This window comes from Bubalus bubalis, chromosome 1, assembly GCF_019923935.1.
Source record: "Bubalus bubalis isolate 160015118507 breed Murrah chromosome 1, NDDB_SH_1, whole genome shotgun sequence".
NCBI lineage: Eukaryota > Metazoa > Chordata > Mammalia > Artiodactyla > Bovidae > Bubalus > Bubalus bubalis.
In genome coordinates this window covers 91,345,986-91,365,653 of record NC_059157.1, presented here as the reverse complement: position 1 = coordinate 91,365,653, position 19,668 = coordinate 91,345,986, and the positions used below count along the sequence as shown (strand labels likewise).

General features: G+C 35.8%; 2 protein-coding genes across 3 annotated transcripts in view; one reads left to right on the top strand and one right to left on the bottom strand.

Annotated features, from left to right (window-relative positions):
* Positions 1 to 4,533: 4,533 nt before the first annotated feature.
* Positions 4,534 to 19,422, bottom strand: LOC102395487 (PEST proteolytic signal containing nuclear protein). Of its 2 annotated transcripts, XM_025283180.2 has the most exons (6): positions 19,290 to 19,421; positions 14,303 to 14,480; positions 14,065 to 14,227; positions 11,306 to 11,380; positions 7,652 to 7,707; positions 4,534 to 6,376 (listed from the first exon to the last, which is right to left on the bottom strand). In XM_025283180.2, exons 2-6 carry the CDS (start codon positions 14,356 to 14,358, stop codon positions 6,250 to 6,252), a joined length of 477 nt encoding a protein of 158 aa, XP_025138965.1. In that variant the 5' UTR covers positions 14,359 to 14,480; positions 19,290 to 19,421; the 3' UTR covers positions 4,534 to 6,249. The 2 variants fall into 2 exon arrangements, with proteins under 2 accessions (XP_025138965.1, XP_006050529.1); XM_006050467.3 differs by lacking the exon at positions 14,303 to 14,480 and having other exon boundaries at positions 14,065 to 14,279; positions 19,290 to 19,422.
* Positions 19,407 to 19,668, top strand: part of SENP7 (SUMO specific peptidase 7) — a 184,947-nt gene continuing 184,685 nt past the window's right edge. The window contains exon 1 of the mRNA XM_044941267.2: positions 19,407 to 19,539. The gene's annotated coding sequence lies outside the window, so the exon portion shown is untranslated. The remainder of the gene's footprint in view (positions 19,540 to 19,668) is intronic.

The following is a 19,668-nucleotide window of genomic DNA, read 5'->3' as shown; positions in this document are numbered from 1 at the left end:
ACAGTGGATTCTTGTGGGGGTAAAGGGCTACATATCACCAAGGGACTTTTCATGCAGAAGTTCAATCATGGGTTTGCAAAATTTGTCTTCACTGTGGCGATGGGAAGCTTGGTATGTTGCTCTTCCCTGAAACTAGCAGCTGTTATCTCCTCAAAGATCTGATTTCAGCCTCTGGGCCCCTCCTCTGAGATGTCTTTCCCTTATTCACTTATTCTCTCAGCCTTGTGGGTAGTCAGTTTCTACCTGCAGTTGCTACTTCTACACCTGAGAGTTCTGATGTTAACAATTCTTTATATTAGTTTGCCCTCACTGATAAAATGCTGAAGAATCTTTCAACAAAATTCAACGCCTACTTCTGATAAAAGCTCTTAGGAGAGCTGGGAATTTATGGGGACTTCCTTGGTGGTCCAGTTGCTAAAATTCCATGCTCCCAATGCAGGGAGTCTAGGTTCTATCCCTGGTCAGGGAACTAGATCCCAAACGCTGCAACTAAGAGTTCACATGCTGCAACTACAGACTGAACATCCAGCGTGTTGTAACTAAGGCCTGGCACAGCCAAATGTTTTATTTTTAAAAAATTAGGAATTTATGTTTTGTTTTTAACATGTTTACCTTGGTCCTAAAGTCAGGGGCTTATTTAAAACCCTGGAGACATTGCTCTGAGAATAAAGCAAGGATATCCATTTATTCTACTACTGTTCAATATTGTATTAGAGGTATTAAGGAATACAATTAGACAAGAAAAATAACCACAAAAATTGATAAAAGTCATCTCTTTGCAAATGATATTATGGTACACCTAGGAAATTCTTGAGAATCAATGATAAAACTTTGAAGAATTTAGTAAGATAGCAGGAGACAGAATTAACATACAGAAACTGCCTTCATATCCTGAAATAACCAGCACATGATAGAGAAAACCTCATTTTAATAGCAACAAAGATGACTGACTATTTAGGAAGAAGTTTAACAAGAAATATGCAAAACCTATGAGAAAAAATTTAACACCCCAAAAATACAAAAGCAGACTTCTGATTAGGATGGCTTAATATCATAAAGATTTAACTAAAATTAGATCTTGACCTCACAAATGCACAAGAATATACTCCAAGTGGATGAGGAATCTTTAAATTTTAAAATGAAACAATACATTTTAAAATGAAGCACTACAAAAACAACATGAACGCATCTTTGACCTCAGTATAGAGAAAGGCTTTCTAACTACTAACAAAATTGAAAATCAATAAGCAAAGTTCACTATATATAAAAGGAAGCTTTCTGTATTACAAAGAACTCCATAATCAAAGCCAGAGGCAACTAATAATTGGGATAGAATATTTATAGAATATATAAAGTTAAAAAATGACAGATTCTTAAAATTTGAGAAAAGACCAAAAATTTGAGAAAAGACCAAAAACCCAATAATAAAATGGAATGAAATAGGCTATTCATAAAAAGAATCTCAAACTTCCCTTAAACCTATGAAAAGATATTCAATCTCACTTATAGCTAGAGAGATGCAAATTAAAATTACTCTAACATCCCATTTTAAAAAAACTTATCAGAGATGGCAAAAATTAAAAAAGCATGGTAAACACATTGTGCTGGCAAGGCTGTGGGAAGAGGCACTCATACATTTCTGGTGGGGAAACAAACTGGTACAATCCTTCAGGAGAATTTGACAATATCTAATAAGAATAGATATGCATATGTATATGCATATATATATATATTTTTGACCCAGCATCCTACTTCTGGGAGTTTACCTGAAGGAATATACATCCCAATAAAAAAATACACGTGTACAGGTTATTCAATTACAGCACTGTAATGGCAAAAGATTGGAAATGACCTAAATGCCCATACAAATAAGAATAATTGAACTGACTATGGTATATTCCCACAGTAGAGTATTATGCAGCCTTTAAAAAACTTTTTTGAGGAAGATCTCCATGAACTGGCATAGTTTCCAGGATATACTATAAAGGGTGGGGCGGGGTGGGGAGGATAGGATTAACTATATTACATTTCATGTAAGAAATGAGATATAATAAACACCCATTTATTCATTTATTCAAAAGGAAACAAGGATAAACCAAAGATAGATTACTTATAGGGGATAGGTGCAAACAAGATAGAAAGGACAGGAGGAAGAGAATGAGAAAGAATAGGGAGTGACATGTTTGTACAGTTTCAACTTTTAGACCTATGCTAATATTTCAAATAACATTAACAAGGAGTGAGCAGGAATTATGAAACACAAATACATTACAAGTGAGTAATACAACCACCCTAAAAGGGGGAGCAAATAACTAACCTTTGTAAACCAGTATTTTATGTACTTTTAATACTATAAAGGAACTGTATACAAATACTGTACTCTGGTTAGTAGTTTTTCATTGGGAAATTATGAAGAACTCTGGAACTACCTTGTGTATTCTAGAAATTAAGCACATAAGTAAAAAGATTATAATAGTCAAAGTCAGATTTCTTAACTGTTGGACGAGTAATAAATAAGAAAGGAGAAAGACTAGAATGAATCTGGTGTTGGTGTTGTAATGGAAGTATCTATATGAACTCAAGGAGATACATACATAGTATATACATACATATACACATACAATTCACACACACAAATACATAACACCTAACAGATCTAGAAATTGATACAGATGTATATATACATACATATTTTTCTAGCTCTGTTAAGCAGGCTGGAAGCAATGACAGTTCAGTACCAAAGTGTACACTTAGTGCAGATTTTGGCTTCTAAATAGGTTCTGAAAGGAACCATGGATGCTTACAGAAATCATTGATTCTAAGGTGAGAGAAGAGAAAATATGAGATGAGTCCAGAACATCTTCTGGTGCCAGAAAATATTAAGAATGGTGACATGTCAAAAAGGCACAGAGGTCAATGCGAAGGGGTTTGCATGGGCAAATGTGGGAGTTTGAGTAATAAAATATATGATAGTAATGCACTCTAACCTATAGAATAACATTAAAAACACATGAGCCCATTATCAACACAGTATTTGAATAAAGAATGCAGATGGAAATTTCCTAACAGAATTTGAACTACTAAAAGTAGAAGCAAAGATGAAAATAGAAAACTCATCATTTGGCAAATCCTACACTAATAACTGTTTCAATAAAAAGCCTAAGGAAAAAACCCCCAGAAACAAAAACCATGAATGTCTGCCAATTAGTGGGCAAAAGTATGAGAAATATGAGACAATAATTTCCCCATGAGATACTAATTACAAATGGAAAAATTACAAATTTGACATTGGATACATCTGGCAAATACCACCCTAACCAAGTGGTCAAAATTAACATTACTATTAAGAGGACATGGAGGAGGAAATGGCAACCCACTCCAGTGTTCTTGCCTGAAGAATCCCAGGGACAGGGGAGCCTGGTGGGCTGCCGTCTATGGGGCTGCACAGAGTCGGACATGACTGAAGCGCCTTAGCAGCAGCAGCAGTAAGAGGACAAACTGACATCATGTGCTTGCAGATGCACTGAGTGAGTATCCATCAGGCGTCTTACTTTTGCCAAAAGTGCATTAAACAATTTAAACATTAGGGAAACCCTAAACTGGGAGATCTTTTACAAATTGGCCTGTACTTTTCAAAAAGTCTAAGGTCATAAAAGACCGTAGTTGAAGATTCACTTCATTATCACACATTGTTTAATTGTCATCTCTCTTAAACTCCTTTACTCTGGGACTCTTCGGAGTTTGTCTTCTTTGAGCTTAGACTTTTTGAAAAGTACAGGCCAATTTGTAAAAGTGGAGCAAATGGTGAAATCTGAGTAAGGTCTGTAGAATAGTAGTAAAGGTGACAGTGTTTTAATAATGTTAATTCCCTGATTTTGACAATTGTCCTGTGGTTATATGTTGTCACTAGAAGAACATGGGAAATACTTCATATATTTTTGCAATGTTTTCTAAGTTTGAAATCTTTTCAAAATGAAGTTGAAAAAAATTAAAAAGTATCTTCATCTCAGCAAGAAAGTAACTTGAAAAATTGCTCCACAGTGTATCAAACTAACCTTGATAATTAGTTATAAGAAAACAAATTCCTAGCCTTAATTTGTAATTAAACTAGAAATGAATCTTACTTCTAAAATGTAGTTCAATCTTTTCATTTACTAAGACTTGACCTATTGGACAAGAGCATTGTAAACATTAAGAAAATATTCAGAGATACTCAATGGCAGCCACTAGTAACAGAATACCTTCTAACACTTAGGAATTTTCGAAGATATACTTTGGCTAGGACTTCCTACAGCACACACTAGATGACATTTTGGCAGTAGAGGGAGGGGAGAATTTGGATTAAGTCTCTTCAAACCCGAGATATCATAATGCTCTCAAACTATGTGCTCAGTTATGTAGATTCCAAAAAACAATTTTAAATCTCCCATTACTTCAGCCAACAATCTGGGCAATAGTAATAATAACATGTCTCTTTGCTTAAAACAAACAAACCCAGCAACAATTAACTGGAACAGAAAATAAGAACACTAATAGAGTTTGACAAATTTATTGGTATTTTAGTAAAGACAATCATCTTAGTTGTTTCTCTCCCATCTTGACCGTAGGTTGATATTTGAGTCAAGAAAATGAAATGTAGGAGAGGGATGTTATTTCAACATAAACATTAAAATGAACAAAAATGGAAAGTCTGCCTACATTAAAGCAAGTTAAATTCATGTATCTTGATATAATTAAATCATGTAAGTAAGAACTAATAGTTCTATATACACTTCCATTGTTTTACTTGGGGCTTATTCTAAACTCAAATGCAAGTGAACCAAGTATCAGGAATATATACAGGCTGCTTCTCTGGAGTTATTACTTATTAAAAGAGCTCAGCAAGTAGTTACCACCAATCAGTCTGAAGCTGCCTCCAAATCTAACATTGTAGTTTTCAAGGAAATCATTATACCGTATGTTTTTTCTATGTGTGTCTATGCTTTAAAAGATGTGTTTAACTGTCACATTAAAAAAGAATTCATATACAATACAAAAATACAAAATAAACACAATCCTACAACACATAGATTAACAAAGTATATGTGGTCGAAGAGTCCATAAAATATGTTTAAAGATGCATTTTCTTTCATTTTCAGTATCTAAAATGTGCTTTTGAGAGGCCACTGGTTAGCAAGTATACAGTTAAAGTAAACCATATTTTTGTGCTAAATAAGAATTCCTGTTAATAAGTTCAAATCAAATTGGATTTCACAAGTTAGTAACATAAATGCTTTGATAAAATTACAGAAAGTGCATCTTTCTTATCTTCCATCGTCATACAATGTTGCCCACCCCCCCTTTTTTTTTTTGGTGTTTATACCCTTTAAAAAATAAGAACAGCCAAACATTTAACTATTATGTACATTTAAATTTTTGGTGGTGGTTTGTTATTTTAAAAGAAACAGCTTCCTTATGATTTGCCTCAAGATCTGGTGGAAATGCTTACAGGAACTGGCTAATAACAAAAATCAAGAGAAGCACATTCAAAATACTGATTTACTTTGGTAGCAAATGTCTGTTCTTTGAAGACTAATGAAGGTAGACAAGACCCTTAAAATGAAGTGGGCTATTTTAAATACTCAACAGTTTACATAAAATTTTAAAATGTTCTTTCTAAAGAGCTTAAGCATCTGTATCCACTGATAGCAATGCAATAACTAGTTAATGATGATGTGAAACTAAACAAATGCCCATTAGGAAAAAAAAAAAAAAAAGCTGTATTTTATCTAATTTACTTTCTCAGTCAATAGTCCAGTAACATTTTCCTCCCAATACAATACTCCCTTCTCTATAAGGCTGTTCCTGGGAGCCAGACAAGTTTAGGTTAATAAGGGAGTTAAGTTAGAGAGTAACTGCCTACAGTTTAAATAGACAACTTTTTGCTTCCCTCCTAATGTGCTAATATTTGTATCTAAAAAAATATGCAATTCTTAGAAAGGTACCATTTCTGAATTTTTTAGTATCTGTAACCTTTGGAAACTAATCACATGAAACTACAAAATTAGTAAATGTCTCGAAATCTGTATATAAAACATAAATTACCTCTAATTTCAAATTCTCATTTATTAGTGTATCACTCAATATTTAAAAAAAAAGAAAACGAAAAAAAAGGCGGCTCCAAAGATAGTCTTATACCATTCCTTAAAAAAGGAAACTGTTCCTTTTAACTTTACACCCACCCCACACCCCAATTTCAAAACACATCATTTAATTGTCTTGGTCATGGACATTTCCAAGATGAGATTTTATATTTCGCTCCCATAGCTTCTGGTTATCAGAAAACCCATGCTTTCCTTTATTGAAGGAATTTGGTCCTGCTGATGTTGGTGTATCCCTGTGTTAAAAGAAAGAAATTTATTTAAAATGTTATATAATGACTTTTGGGCCATGTTTTTAACTCTTTCAAAATGTCTGTTTAGCACCCATTATAAATGGAGGCCAAACATCAGAAGCTGCAACAGATGTTTTTAAAAATACCCTTTCCATAGACCCAGTCCTAAAATTTCAGATTCAGTGGGCCTGAGGAGGAGCCAGGTAAATTTGTAGATTTAACAAACATTTAAGGTGATTCTGATAAACAGCTAAAGGTGGCAACCACTATAGTTTTAAAAACAGTTGCTTGTAACCCACTGTGGTTTATTTGCTAAGTTATGTCTGACTCTTGCAACCCCATGGAGCCCGCCAGGCTCCTCTGTCCATGGAATTCTCCAGGTAAGAATACTGGAGTGGGCTGCCATTTCCTTCTCCATGTGACCCGTTAACAGGGTCATTAAATGAATTTGGTGACTTGCCAACAGTATTTACAAAAAATGAAATAGAAAAAAAAATGAAGATGTATCACATGTAAAATGGCTGTCATATTATGAACATGTTTTGATTTTAAATGTTTAGATATATGCAGGTATAGATTTGGTTTATATTTTGGTTATAATGTCAGATGTATTTTTTACTTTAGAGTCTTATATGAAAGGGAGGCCGGCAGACAGCCACTGGGAATGTTCCCATTGGAACCAAAGGCAAAGTCTTAAGACTGATGCTGAAAGACTTAACATTTAGTTCTTGGTAGAATATACATTTGCTAGAAATGGGGGCATGGTAGAGGCCGTTTTGAAGCGCAGCTTCCTTACTAACCTCTGAGTTATCCATTTATGCACAAAGACAAGAAACTGAATATCATGTTGATCTGAAATTAATGTTATTTCCATAATAACAAACAGGAAAATTTAAAGATGGTTTTTATCTTGATATTTAGCATCTATATTACCAAGGAAAAAGGAGCACATACAATCAAGATTAAGTGGTGGGAATGATACTGCAAGATGAGTGAAAGCCATTTCTTTATACCTGAAAAAAATTTTTAATCAGAAACATTTCTGTTTACTTGAAGAAATATAGATTACATGTATCTGAAAAGAAATAGCATTATATTGTTGCTATTTTTTCTTAAAATACTAATTTTCTCTTATCAGGAGCGATATACTGGTATATTAGAAAACAAAACTGTTTTGCCCAAATATGCAAGACAAGCTTGAACACTAATGGACTATGTGCAATTTATTCTTGCTTTAAATTCACTATAATTTTCTACAATATTATATAAAAATTATACCTTCCAATATTCTTCATCCTCATCTTTGCTTCTGGAGGCATTTCCTCTGGTTCACTCTGGGGAAAAAAGAGACACACATAAATGACTGCATATAGATACAGCAGACTCCTGAACAATGCAGGGGGCGGTTAGGGGTGCCACCCCTGACCCAAACCTCCTCAAGTCAAAAACCTGTGTATAACTTTACAGTGAGCCCTCCATATCCATGGTTCCACATCCAAGGATTCAATCAACTTGGGATAGTGTAGTACTGTAGCACATGTTCAGTGAAAAAAAATCTGCGTATAAATAGGCCCATGCAGTTCAAACCTGTGTTGGCCAAGGGTCAACTATATTAAAATCACTTGATACTAATAATGCTACATTTTATATCAACTGTAAATTTTGGTTAAAAAAGTATCTTATTTTAACTACATTAAAGAAACCTATGCTTCAAGTGCTGAATCTGCAAAAAGAACAAATTCTGGTAAAAACCTGATACTTTAGAACTAAAACTAGTTGTTTACTAGAATCTACATGTTGTGTTAAATGCTTTAATATGCACTACTCTGAAAACTCTTAACAATCCTACCAAATGGGATGAGTATCATCATTCAAATTTTGTAGCTGAAGCATGCATGGTTAATATGTCCAAAGTCACAAAACAGCTGGACACCAAAAAAACACTCTAAACCACTTCACTGTATCGCTCCTTCTCAAAAATGTCTTCTTTACTGTAAAGACATCTTGAAAGCTCATTCCTTACTGCTTTTCCACAGTTACAGCTGGTGAAGAAGAATGTGACAAGTGTCTTTTAGATGTTTTTATGTGTAAATGTTACTGCTGAGATAAATAATATTTTTTAAGCAGTCATCTCAAGATACACCTTAAAAAGGTTTCTACTGGTCAAATCTGGGACAATTTGAGCATTATAGCCTATTGAATAGGCTACACTTGTATAAATAAGGAAAAGCTCTTCCTTAAGTGAGACAATTAATAAACATAGACAGGAGGAAAGATTGAAAAAAAAAAAAAAATCACCATTTGGCAAACATAATAGAACTGATTCTGGTAAGAATCATCAATGAATGTTAACGTTCATGAATGAATGCTTAAGTAGTTAGGTTTTTTCATGTATTCTTAAAACATAACCCCAGAAGATAAATTTTAATTATAAAAGGCAAAACAGTAATTTGACAGTAGAGAGATCTGGCAGACACCACTTAACCCAATGATCAAAGGTAGCATTGCCAGTAACAGGACATATTGACACATGTGCTCCTGATATAATATGCACTGACAACTTGGCATCATTACTGTGGTGCACCTGCCAAGAGGAACATGAATCTAATAATAAAGGAACATCAGACAAATCCAAACTGGGGAACATTCTACAAATTAAACTAAAGAGACAGAACTGAAAAAGTATTTTTAAATTTCAAAATTAAACAAATGAACATGTTCTCTGTCCACTATATTTCAGGCTAAGATATATATCCAAGGCTAACTATGTTCCACAGAAAAATAAAAACCAAATAAAGACTTTATTTCCTTTTTTTGGCCGCACTGTAAGGCATGCAAGATCTTAATTCCCTGACCAGAGATCAAACTCACGGCCCCTGCTGTGGAAGTTCGAAGACTTAACCACTGGACTGCCAGGGAAGTCCTTAGATGAAGATTTCAGATGCATTTGTTCTTTTAACTAAGAAACAAGTTTATCCTTAACTATCATTACTATTTTATAGCAGAAAGAGTGCTGTCTGAACCTGTCTAAAATTTCTTTAAAAAAAGGGAAGAGAAGACAGGACGAGAAACCAGAAAGCCAAGTTCTAGTTCTAAGTTCTAGATGACACTTGTGTGCATCAGCACATACTCATGCACTCTTAACTTAATTTCTCCATTTGGAAAATAAGAATAACCATACCACACAACTCACAGGGATATATGGAAGGTAAAATAAAGATATGTGCAAAGACTCAATTTGTTAGATATTCAAAATAAGCATTATGTAGGTGCTTACAATTTTCAGCCTTTCTACTTCTGCACATGGTATTCCCTTCTTCCTATACTGTCCTTCCCTGACATAATCTGTAGAGGTCAAAATGCTACACAATCTTGTAAGAATTCTGGTTCGACATGAAAGAAAACATTAAATTTAAGTCGATGCTTTTCAAAAATGTTTTTGAGGGAGGGGGACATAAAAAGTTTTTTCCTCAACAAAATACTACTTGGATTTCCAAATACCAAATAGATAAGAGAGCAGACATAAATGAAATAGCAGCAGGAGACTAGAGTCATGCTTGTTAGCAGGTTTGATTCTTGGGTCGGGAAGATTCCCTGAAGAAGGGTTGGCTACCCATTCCAGTATTCCTTGGATTCCCTGGGTAGCTCAGTGGGTAAAGAATCTGCCTGCAGTGTGGGAGATCTAAGTTTGATTCCTGGGCTGGGAAGATCCCCTGGAGGAGGGATGGCAACCCACTCTGGTATTCTTGCCTGGAGGGGGGCAGAGCAGCCTGAGTGGGCTGCAGTCCATGGGGTCACAAAGAGATGGACACAACTGAGCGACCAAGTATGCAATACCACAGTAGCTCCTGAGACATTTCCACAGAACCCCAGAACTCTAAGAAATGGTTTAAAAATCTGTAATCTATATTTAGCCTTCACTTTACAAGTTGGAAAACTAAGGCTCCAAAAGGTAAACTGATTTAGTTGAAGGCTCTCTATTGGTTAATAACTGGACAGGACAGGAAAAGAACCTAGGTCTTCCAACTGCCAGTCCAGTGGTCTTTCCATAACACCGCATGCATCGAGTTACCTGGCCTCTCTTCCTCACCTAAATCTCTTATATCATTTTATCTTTTCAGGTACTCTTGATTTTATCTGGGACCATTTTATGTGTAAGTCCCTGTACTGCTAGGCTGAATTCCTAGAGCAACATGTCTGATTTATCTTTCTAATCTCACTCTACCTAGCATACAGAAACCAATCAAATGTGTAGAATGAGTAAATGTCCAAGGGAGAATACAGTGATAACCACTGAATTTACCCATTCATTCATTCCATATTCATCCTTGACTAAAATTTCTACAAAACCTCCAGGTGTCAAACACAGCTGCTTAGCATTACCACTTGTGATTTGAAAGCTGATATCTTAATTTACAAAAGTACTCCTTGGTTTGTCAAAACCCTGCCTAATGTTTGGGACAGAGGAGCCTGGTGGGCTGCTGTCTATGGGGTCACAGAGAGTCAGACACGACTGAAGCAACTTAGCAGCAGCAGGAGCACATTTCTTCTCTTAAATATTCTTGCCAATCACTCCAGCCCCACGTTTTGTGCTCCTCTGAAGGTATAATTCTTATCCATATTGTTCTTGGGAGCTATTACTCAGGTATTCATAGCACACATATGTATTATTACTTATAATAAGCATTTGTTGATTTAAGTTCCTTGCCCCCCAAAGTCTATTTTAAATAATCCCACAACCAAATTGATAGAAATATCCAGATCGTGCAGATGTCATTAAAAAAGAAAAAGAAAAAACACACACAAACCCAAACTGTTAAGAGTTGCCAAAAAAAAAGTTCACTGGTACCATTAATACAACTTGACAATTTGCCACTAATGTCCTTAAAGAACAGGTTAAAGTAAAACACAGAAAACTAGCTATCAACTTACATCTTCATCTTCATTAAAAGCTGCTGCTACTGAAAGGGTTTTTGGAGCAAGAGTTGGAACCGGTTCTTTAGGCTTCTGAAGAAGAAACATTAAAAAGAGTATCATCACACAATGTTTACACAGGCTTATTTAACGACAGGAATAACATCAAAGATGCATTACATTTTCATAGAAACATATAGTAAGGAACTAAGAACAAACTTTGGAGAAATCCATTTTCTTTTTTGAAAATGTGGGTTATCAACAGTAGATTTTACTTTATTAATCATATGGCCATTTGTTTTCCTCCTGTCAAAGATTTTCCAGTTAGGATCTATAATTTAATATCATTTACATAAAGGTACTTAGTACAGGTTAAGAGAAAATGAATATCAACACTTACCCATAGTAACATTAAAATTAAGCACAGATTACCTTGAGAAAGACACCAAGATTCATCTTTCTCTATCAGCTGGCTGCCACTGGACAGTGCCACTTAGAGATCCGAGGGGTACTGAAGTGCTCATGAAGTACCCAAGCCAGAAAACCTTTACTTCAACTTGCACATTCTATTGTGAGGTCCTGTTAACTAGATCTCTATTAAACAGACTTAAATCTCCCCCTGCCTTCTCAGCTTACTGGTTACCACGTTACCAACACCCAAGGCCCCTTAGCATTTCTTGCCTGAACTATGTTAGATTTACCATTTTCCTGCCTTCTGTTGTTTTTATCCCTCTAATTCTCTATACTAGTACCAGAGTACTGCTTCTAAAATGCAAATCTGTTTATAGGGTCTACAATAGTTTCATGACTCCTCTAGAACCTAAACTAAAACCAAATTTTATTATGGACCTTTATGATTTGGTCCTACGGTCTTATTTGGGGGGACTTTCTATCCCTCCATTTGACTACTACTTCCTAACAATGAGCAATTTCCTGAATGCATCATGTGGCTTCACATTTAAATTGCCTTTGCATAAGGTACCTTGCGCATTCTGTGGGCTCTTCTGCAACTAAGGAACACAAGCCCACAGCCGTGAAAGGACTGAATCTTAATCATGGACTGCCGGGGAATTCCCTGCATTAAACTCTCTTTTTTATCTGAGTCCTTTTGCCTCTTTCCTGTATTTAAAGTCAGCTCTAGCATCACCTCCCCAATAAAATCATCTCTGAGCTGCTGAAACAAAATTAACCATCTCTCTTATAGAACACAAACACCTTTATAAAGTGTGTACTTTTGAAGAAATGAAAATGTTCATTTGGAAATTATGCATAGTGACTCTAGAAAACACCCTTTACTCTTAAAACATGTCATGTATTTGATGTTTTACATACAACTCAAGTATTCGCTGGTTGTTTGACTATCTTTTCATATCATATAATCAAAAGCAACAGTTTCAACTATTTTCACATCCTACATCTCACTTCACCAAGATTATGTTTACACTTTGGTTTATTTTATGAAAAAAAAGTTTGTTTTCTAAAGGTTTAAGTTTTAGTGAATAGGCCTTTTTAAGCATAACCCTCCTAACTAAAATGATCAGCAATTACTAAGTCATTTCAGTTACTTAGAAAAAGTAGGGATATGGGTATCTGACTTATGTGGTATGTTCAACCACAGTAAAATCTATTACCAAGGGGAACACCTATATGAGAAGTGTACATGAGAACCACATCTTTAATGACAATCAAAAAAAGGAAATATTTATGCAGGTGGGTATATGCAATGTTATAAAAAACAGATTAAACCAAAAGAATCAGCTCAAGTAGGAAAAAGGATCATAAAATAATGAAGTTATATGCTGAATGCCTTTTGTTCAGACTAAATTTTTTACAAAAAGGAAGAGAAGGCAAAACAGCATATGGCAGGAGTGGGGGTTCTAAGGAATAGTAGCTTTATAAAAACTAGACATGTCGCTCAAACACATGCACTCTAGTAGGAATCTGATCCATATTTTTTCTCCTGATCCATTTAAAAATCTTTGAATACCTAATGAAGATATCAAGCTGTATGTACTTGGCAACTGAGCATTAATTTTCACAGGACATGAATAAACCAAAGCAATTTTAGGATTATACTCCTTATACAAGAATGTATAACCATATTCTAAAGTCAACAGCAATATGCTATTAAAGTAACTTCCTTTTTCTTAAAGAGGAGACCTATTTAGTTGAATCACAGGAAATTATCACTTCTGTAGATCAGAAATAGTCAAATGTCTAATGCTTCAATCTAATATTTCAGTTATTTTCCAGACACTCAACAGTTAATAAGTACTAATTCAAGGTTTACATCTAAAAACAAGAAATCAAAAGTTGATCTACAAAGGACTATTATCATAGGTTTTAATACTCAACATCCATTTGTAGCTCCAAAGTAAGTTAATCAGGAAGCTCTTATTAAGCAGTACCTCACTAATATTAATCTTTTACAACACAAATGATTTCTAGGGATAGTATTTTTTAACATCAGTATATTATATTTTTATTTTTCAGAGGTTTTTCACAAGTTAGGAAATTGTAAGCTATTACTTTATAAGTCATATATTGCCTACAATATTTGTTCCTTCTCATATTCCAAACCTTTTTTAAAAAACAGCTTGAGTTATAATTCATCCAGACTTTTCTTGAATATACTAATAATTTCTTAAATACTTACATGTTATAAGTTCATGCACCAATGTGTCATTTTATACTTAATTTATCATAATCCAATAAAAGCAGGTTTCCAAAACACATCCTTAAGACCCATTACAAATATAATATATAAAATAACTCACACTTGAGCCAAGTTTGATGGATATGGCTGAGGCTTTCTTTGTTGTCTGACTACCTATGGCAAATCCAAACTTGGAGATCTTTGTAGGCTTTGTTGGGAGGTCTGCAGTTTCATCTTCAGCTGATCGCTTCTCAGCGCTGCGACTGGAATTTTCCCCTCCATTACTGGAAGAAACAGTCTTAGTTTTCACAGGTTTTTCTGCTTCTTCTTCAGGTCCTGGTGAAGTCGAAACAACTTACCAAGATGAGCTATTTTTACTGAGCAGATTGATGGGAGCAGCAACCTCAAAAAGCATCGTTATAAGGAAGATACCTCTGCAGTTGTCACCTACTGACCCAACAGTCTCTTCCACTGTTTGTTAGAGTATACAGCAGGAACTGAGATTGTGTGGCAGTAGAAGAGGCTCCCATGAATTAACTAGCATAAAATACAGAGCAATTTAAAATTATAAAAAGAGAGTTCACAAAAGACCCTTCAACTAAACACTCTACGTTGCATAATAATCTAATTACCTGTGGAATTTTGCTTTTCATAAATTAAGAACTATAAACTCTTCTACATGAACTGGTTTGTTGGCAATTAGTCACATCATAGAATAATACATTTGACTAATAAAACACCTAATATTCTTCAATAGTATACTACTAGTTATACAAAGTACCTTTTTATGACCAGCCCATTATGTCCCAAACTACATAGTACAGCCTGCAGTAACTTTGAGTGACGTGTTCTTCATGAACATTTCATACAATCTTTAGAAAGGAACTTCAAGGAAGACATCAAGGTCATCCCCTCTTTAGTAACTTAATTCTACTCTCAAAGCTTGATTATCATCTGTTTAGCCTATTCTTAAAGAGTGATCAACAATTATACTTAGGTTCACACATTATTTTTTCATCATAAAAACAGATGAGCTAAAAATGATAATTTCTAACAGAAGGCACACACATGTAGACATGGAATGCAAGATGTCTTTCAGTAATTTTGCTCATTTATATTAACAAATGAAATGAGTTAACATCTTGAACATTACACATGAAGGCTATTTAAGAACATACTGGGAAGCAAGACAGAAGAAAATTGGCTGATTATTAAATATTTTTCCCAAGTTTACCAATTTACCCTGTACAATGTACACCAGATGAATATTTATGGAGAAAGAGAAGATTCTCTAAGGAATGACCCTGACAACAGTTTGGAAAACATGACAAAAAGCAAGAATGGGTGGAAAAGGGGAAATCAAACAGACTGACGAGTAATAAAGGACAAGAGGTTATCAATCTATATAATTTTGGAATAATGGGATAACTAAATTAATAAGCACTTTGAACAGAACATTTTATTTTGTTTACAGGAAAATAAAAGAAACTCTTTATTACCTTTAGACAAGGGGTGAAAGTTGTAATAACAACGTAGGGGAGAAATTAAGCAGTATTAGGTTTTGGGGTTTCCTTAGGAAAGAAAGAGCATTGCAATGGCTGTCTGAATTCACTTATTTAGATATAAAATTACAAAAGCACCCAAAGAATGTAAGATTGCTACTCAATATTTGAAATATAGAATTCAATTTAGAATTTCTTAAAAAGACAGTATTATGCAAACATTATTTTTCAGTCTATCACTAAAATCATTTATGCCAAATTTTATTCTGTATCCTTATAGTTTTAATCAAGTCTGAATTTTACAGTAAAACCCAAACAGTGATAACTACTACTTCTCTGTGACTGGCACAGCTAAAACTGAAAACTTATTGGCTCTATGTATTGAAACACATTAAAAAAAAACCAGTGAATTTACATATAGAAGCAATCTATACACCACTAATGGCACAAGTTTGTGCAATCACAAACTCTGAAAAACATCAAAACAAATAGCACAAAAAGAACATTTAGTCTTGATTCTAGTGTAACTCTGCTCTTTGAACTGTGACTCAAGGGCTATCATTAGTTAAAATTTCTGGTTCTTTTAAAACCTATCTATTCTGAATTCTAGGAATCCTTTTACCCAAAAAATAGTTCGGGAACAAACAATCTAGAAAAATCAAAGCATAAATATGAGGAAAAGTGAAAAGGATCGTTATTACTATAATTAATAACAACATTAAGTGTGAAAACTAACTGAACTAATCTGTGCTAATACATGGAACGTAATACTATCTGTCCACTCCTATGATGTCTGGGGAAGATTTCTATAATTACTGCTCTAGAAAAAGGTAACATGAACAGAGGAGTTGGGAAAACTACTATTAACTAATCAACTGCTAGCAACTCAAATTTTATTCACATCTGTGTTCCTGTCATCTGAAGAGGCAAACTATCAAGACCATTATAAAGTGTTTTAAAGTCCATTAAGTGTTTTCCCTTAAATACAACATGTACTACTTTAGCAGTTGGTGGGGTGGGTGGGGCTTGTAATCATGAACTGCTGTTTTCAATTTATTTAATGAGATGTTATCTGTTCTGGCACTGTGGAAAACAAAATTTTGAATGGTCACAGATTAGTAATGTGAAAAATCTTAACAATGTGACTTACATTTTAAAGAGTGAAAAAAATATGCAGTTTAAAAAAAATAAATCACTTTATAACAAACATGGACAGTTATTAAATTATTAGATTTTTTATCAAGGAGTATCTAAGAGATTTTATCTAGTTTGTATTCTGAGCAAAAAAAATGTGTAGATTAGTTAATGTGAAATCAAACTACACACAGTACTAGCATTTCTTCTTTTCTTGTCTTTCATTGACTAGTTGAGGAGGAGAGGTGGGCCTTGGGAGTAAAAAAGGTACCTTACTTTGAAAAAATTACCTAGTAAGTTTTAAGTCCATAAGGATACCCTTCATGACCCATTTGCATTCTGGTAGCTTCTTTGTCTGAAAAAAAGAGTATATATCCACATCTCTAATAGGACTGGTGTGCAGTTTAAATGAGAATATATTCAAGACCCTCTTGAAGAAACATCAATTTCATTAACATAGTTATTAGAAACATAAAATAGCTTGAGGTGAGTATGATTACAACATGAATAGCTCTAAAATTTCTACTTATTTCAAGGAGCTATAAAAATTTAGCCAAAGGGAAGAAAAAAGAGAAAAGCTATCCAAAGCCTAACCCTTAACATTATCCCTCCCCTTAAAGGTGAGAGCAGTTAGTTCAAGTAAGTAGCTTCTCTTATTAATATAAATTCATGTTAACTTCTTAAAAAAGTACTTATATTTCCAATTTAATGGACTGTTCAGTAGGAGTTAAAAATCAGAAAAATCCCTAGATACGCCCCCCCAATACAAACTGGCTAAGTGTTAAATAGTGCCTACTTGCCATAAAATTTTATCAATTTAGCAATATCCATGGATGGCGTGAATGTTTTAACTATGATTTTTTGGTACAACTTCATTAAAAACATGTCATTCAAAAATGGTTAACATGTAACTACTATTTTGTAAAGGAAAGCACACTCAAGGCAATTATGTAGAGGTTATTAAAGAGTATCAGCCTAAGTCACTAACAAGGAGACAACTTTTGATAGCAATTTAGTAAAAAAGGTAACTTTGTATCACTCTCATGACAAAAATATGCTAACACAGAAACACCAATATTCATACTACTGAATAAATTATCCCTAACTGAAAGGGCGGTGGATAAATTACACAGTGGAATTATTCTGACACTTATGGTACATTTTTCTGTTTTGTTTTGGCAACTTCAGCCACGTGAGGTGTGAAATCTCAGTTCCCCGGGCAGAGACTGAACCCAGGCCAGGCAGTGAAACCCTGGGAAGCCTAACCGTTAAGCCCTCATGGAATTCCCTCAAACTACATTTTGGCTCCCATTAAACACAGATACTCTCATTCAAGACAAAAAACCATTCTTAAACGGTAGTCTAAAAGTCAGATAAGGCTTTTTAGGCTACAGATCTTGGTTTTTCCTCAAACTAATTTTTAATTGTAATTTTACTTGCTAAGTTCCAATTTTGGCCACAAAAAGCCGCTAAAGAGGTAGTACTAAACGGTTTACATTGTTGTTTCATAAGCTGTTTTACTAGTAAAACAACAACAAAAAAGAAGGGAGGGGAGTGGAAACGGTGAAAGGAGTTTGGGCTCAACTAATAGCACCTTATGTATTTTTAAAAAAGGAAATTCTGGGTCCAAAGTAACCAAATATTACACGTTTTTCAATTTCGTTCCCAAGTTAATACACATCAAACTTGTTAGGAGGTCCTAACAGTTACCTTCATATACTACTAATTTTATGTATTATCTCATATTAAATACTTTCAGGGATAAGACTTGAAGAATTAGGACAGTGTGGTACTTAAAACGTTCTAAAGACAGTATCAGTTCGCACGTGTTAAATTAGCCTTGTTAGGACAAAGGGACGGGAAAGCTAGAGAGATTACATGATGTTTCTTTTCCTTAACGCACAAGACCCAAATTTAGAGGGTTGGAGGTGACAGAATAAAGATAGCTGCAACCTGAGTTGACATCGTAACAAATAGGGAAGAGTCACACTAGCCTATTTAGCCACCTAAATATCTGGCAGGCAGCTGGCTGGCAACAGCCTAGGACATAAAAGGCAGACAGTTCAAAGAAAGGCAATCAAACCCTAATCCTAGACCCCAAAGATTAAACCAGGAGACAGGCAAAGGTATTCCTCTTTCCCTCCATCGCCTCGACCCAGCCCTTAGAGGATTAGTATTAGGCTTAAAAATGAAGGATTGAAAAAGGCCAGGACAGTCCACTTCCTCAGTGAAAAGGGAGCAGCAAACTAACTCCTAGGTGTAACTGAGAGGCCGGCACCGTCGGAAACTCGGCCTGCGGCCAGTTCCTGCGGTCACTGCTCGGTGACTCGCACTGAGTTAGCGCGCGTGTGCGTTTTGTGTGATGTGCGTCTCCGGTGTGGCGGTAGCGGCTCGGGCACCGCCACTCCGAGTCCCACCCCGAGTTCGGTCCCCCTTTCTGATGCCCATCTCCCTTCTCTTCGGAAGCAGGGTCTCTGCTGGGGCCAGGAGGTGACGAACAGTGACCGGCTCCTCCCTGGTAAGGAGGCGATGTGGGCCCGGATCCCAGTGGGCCGCACCGGGCGTGCCCGGGGCTCGTCTGGGCCCAGCACCTGGCCGGGTGAGAGCCAGATCCGCCCATTCTCTCCCCAGTCTACTCCCCCCACCCCGGGAGGCTCAAAGAAAGGCTCAGAGCATCCCACATAGCCCGCGACGCTGGGGTTGTGTTCACCTCCGGCGGCTCCAGCTCGCTGCGGCTTCTCAGGCTTCTCCTCTCCCGCCTTCCCGTCCGCCATTTTCCCCGCCGCGGCCTCCCCTGCAGCCACGCCAAGGACGTCACGGCTCCGCCCAGCAACCATTGAGCTTCAGAGCCAGCCGTGGAAGCGTCAGCCTAGAGCGACCATAGAGAATGAAGAGAGGACCTTTCAGAAACGGAAGTGGATATGATATCATCAGCGAGCCGCCTATGAGGGAAGGGCGGGGTAGGTTGGTTGGTCCTGTAGAGAGCTTACGGGGGCTTTGCTAGGGGGTCGGTTAGATTTTCTTGGTCCAGTGGCGGATTGAGAAAAGTGAGAGGTGAGAGCGTAACCCTGGAAACGGTGAGCTTATAT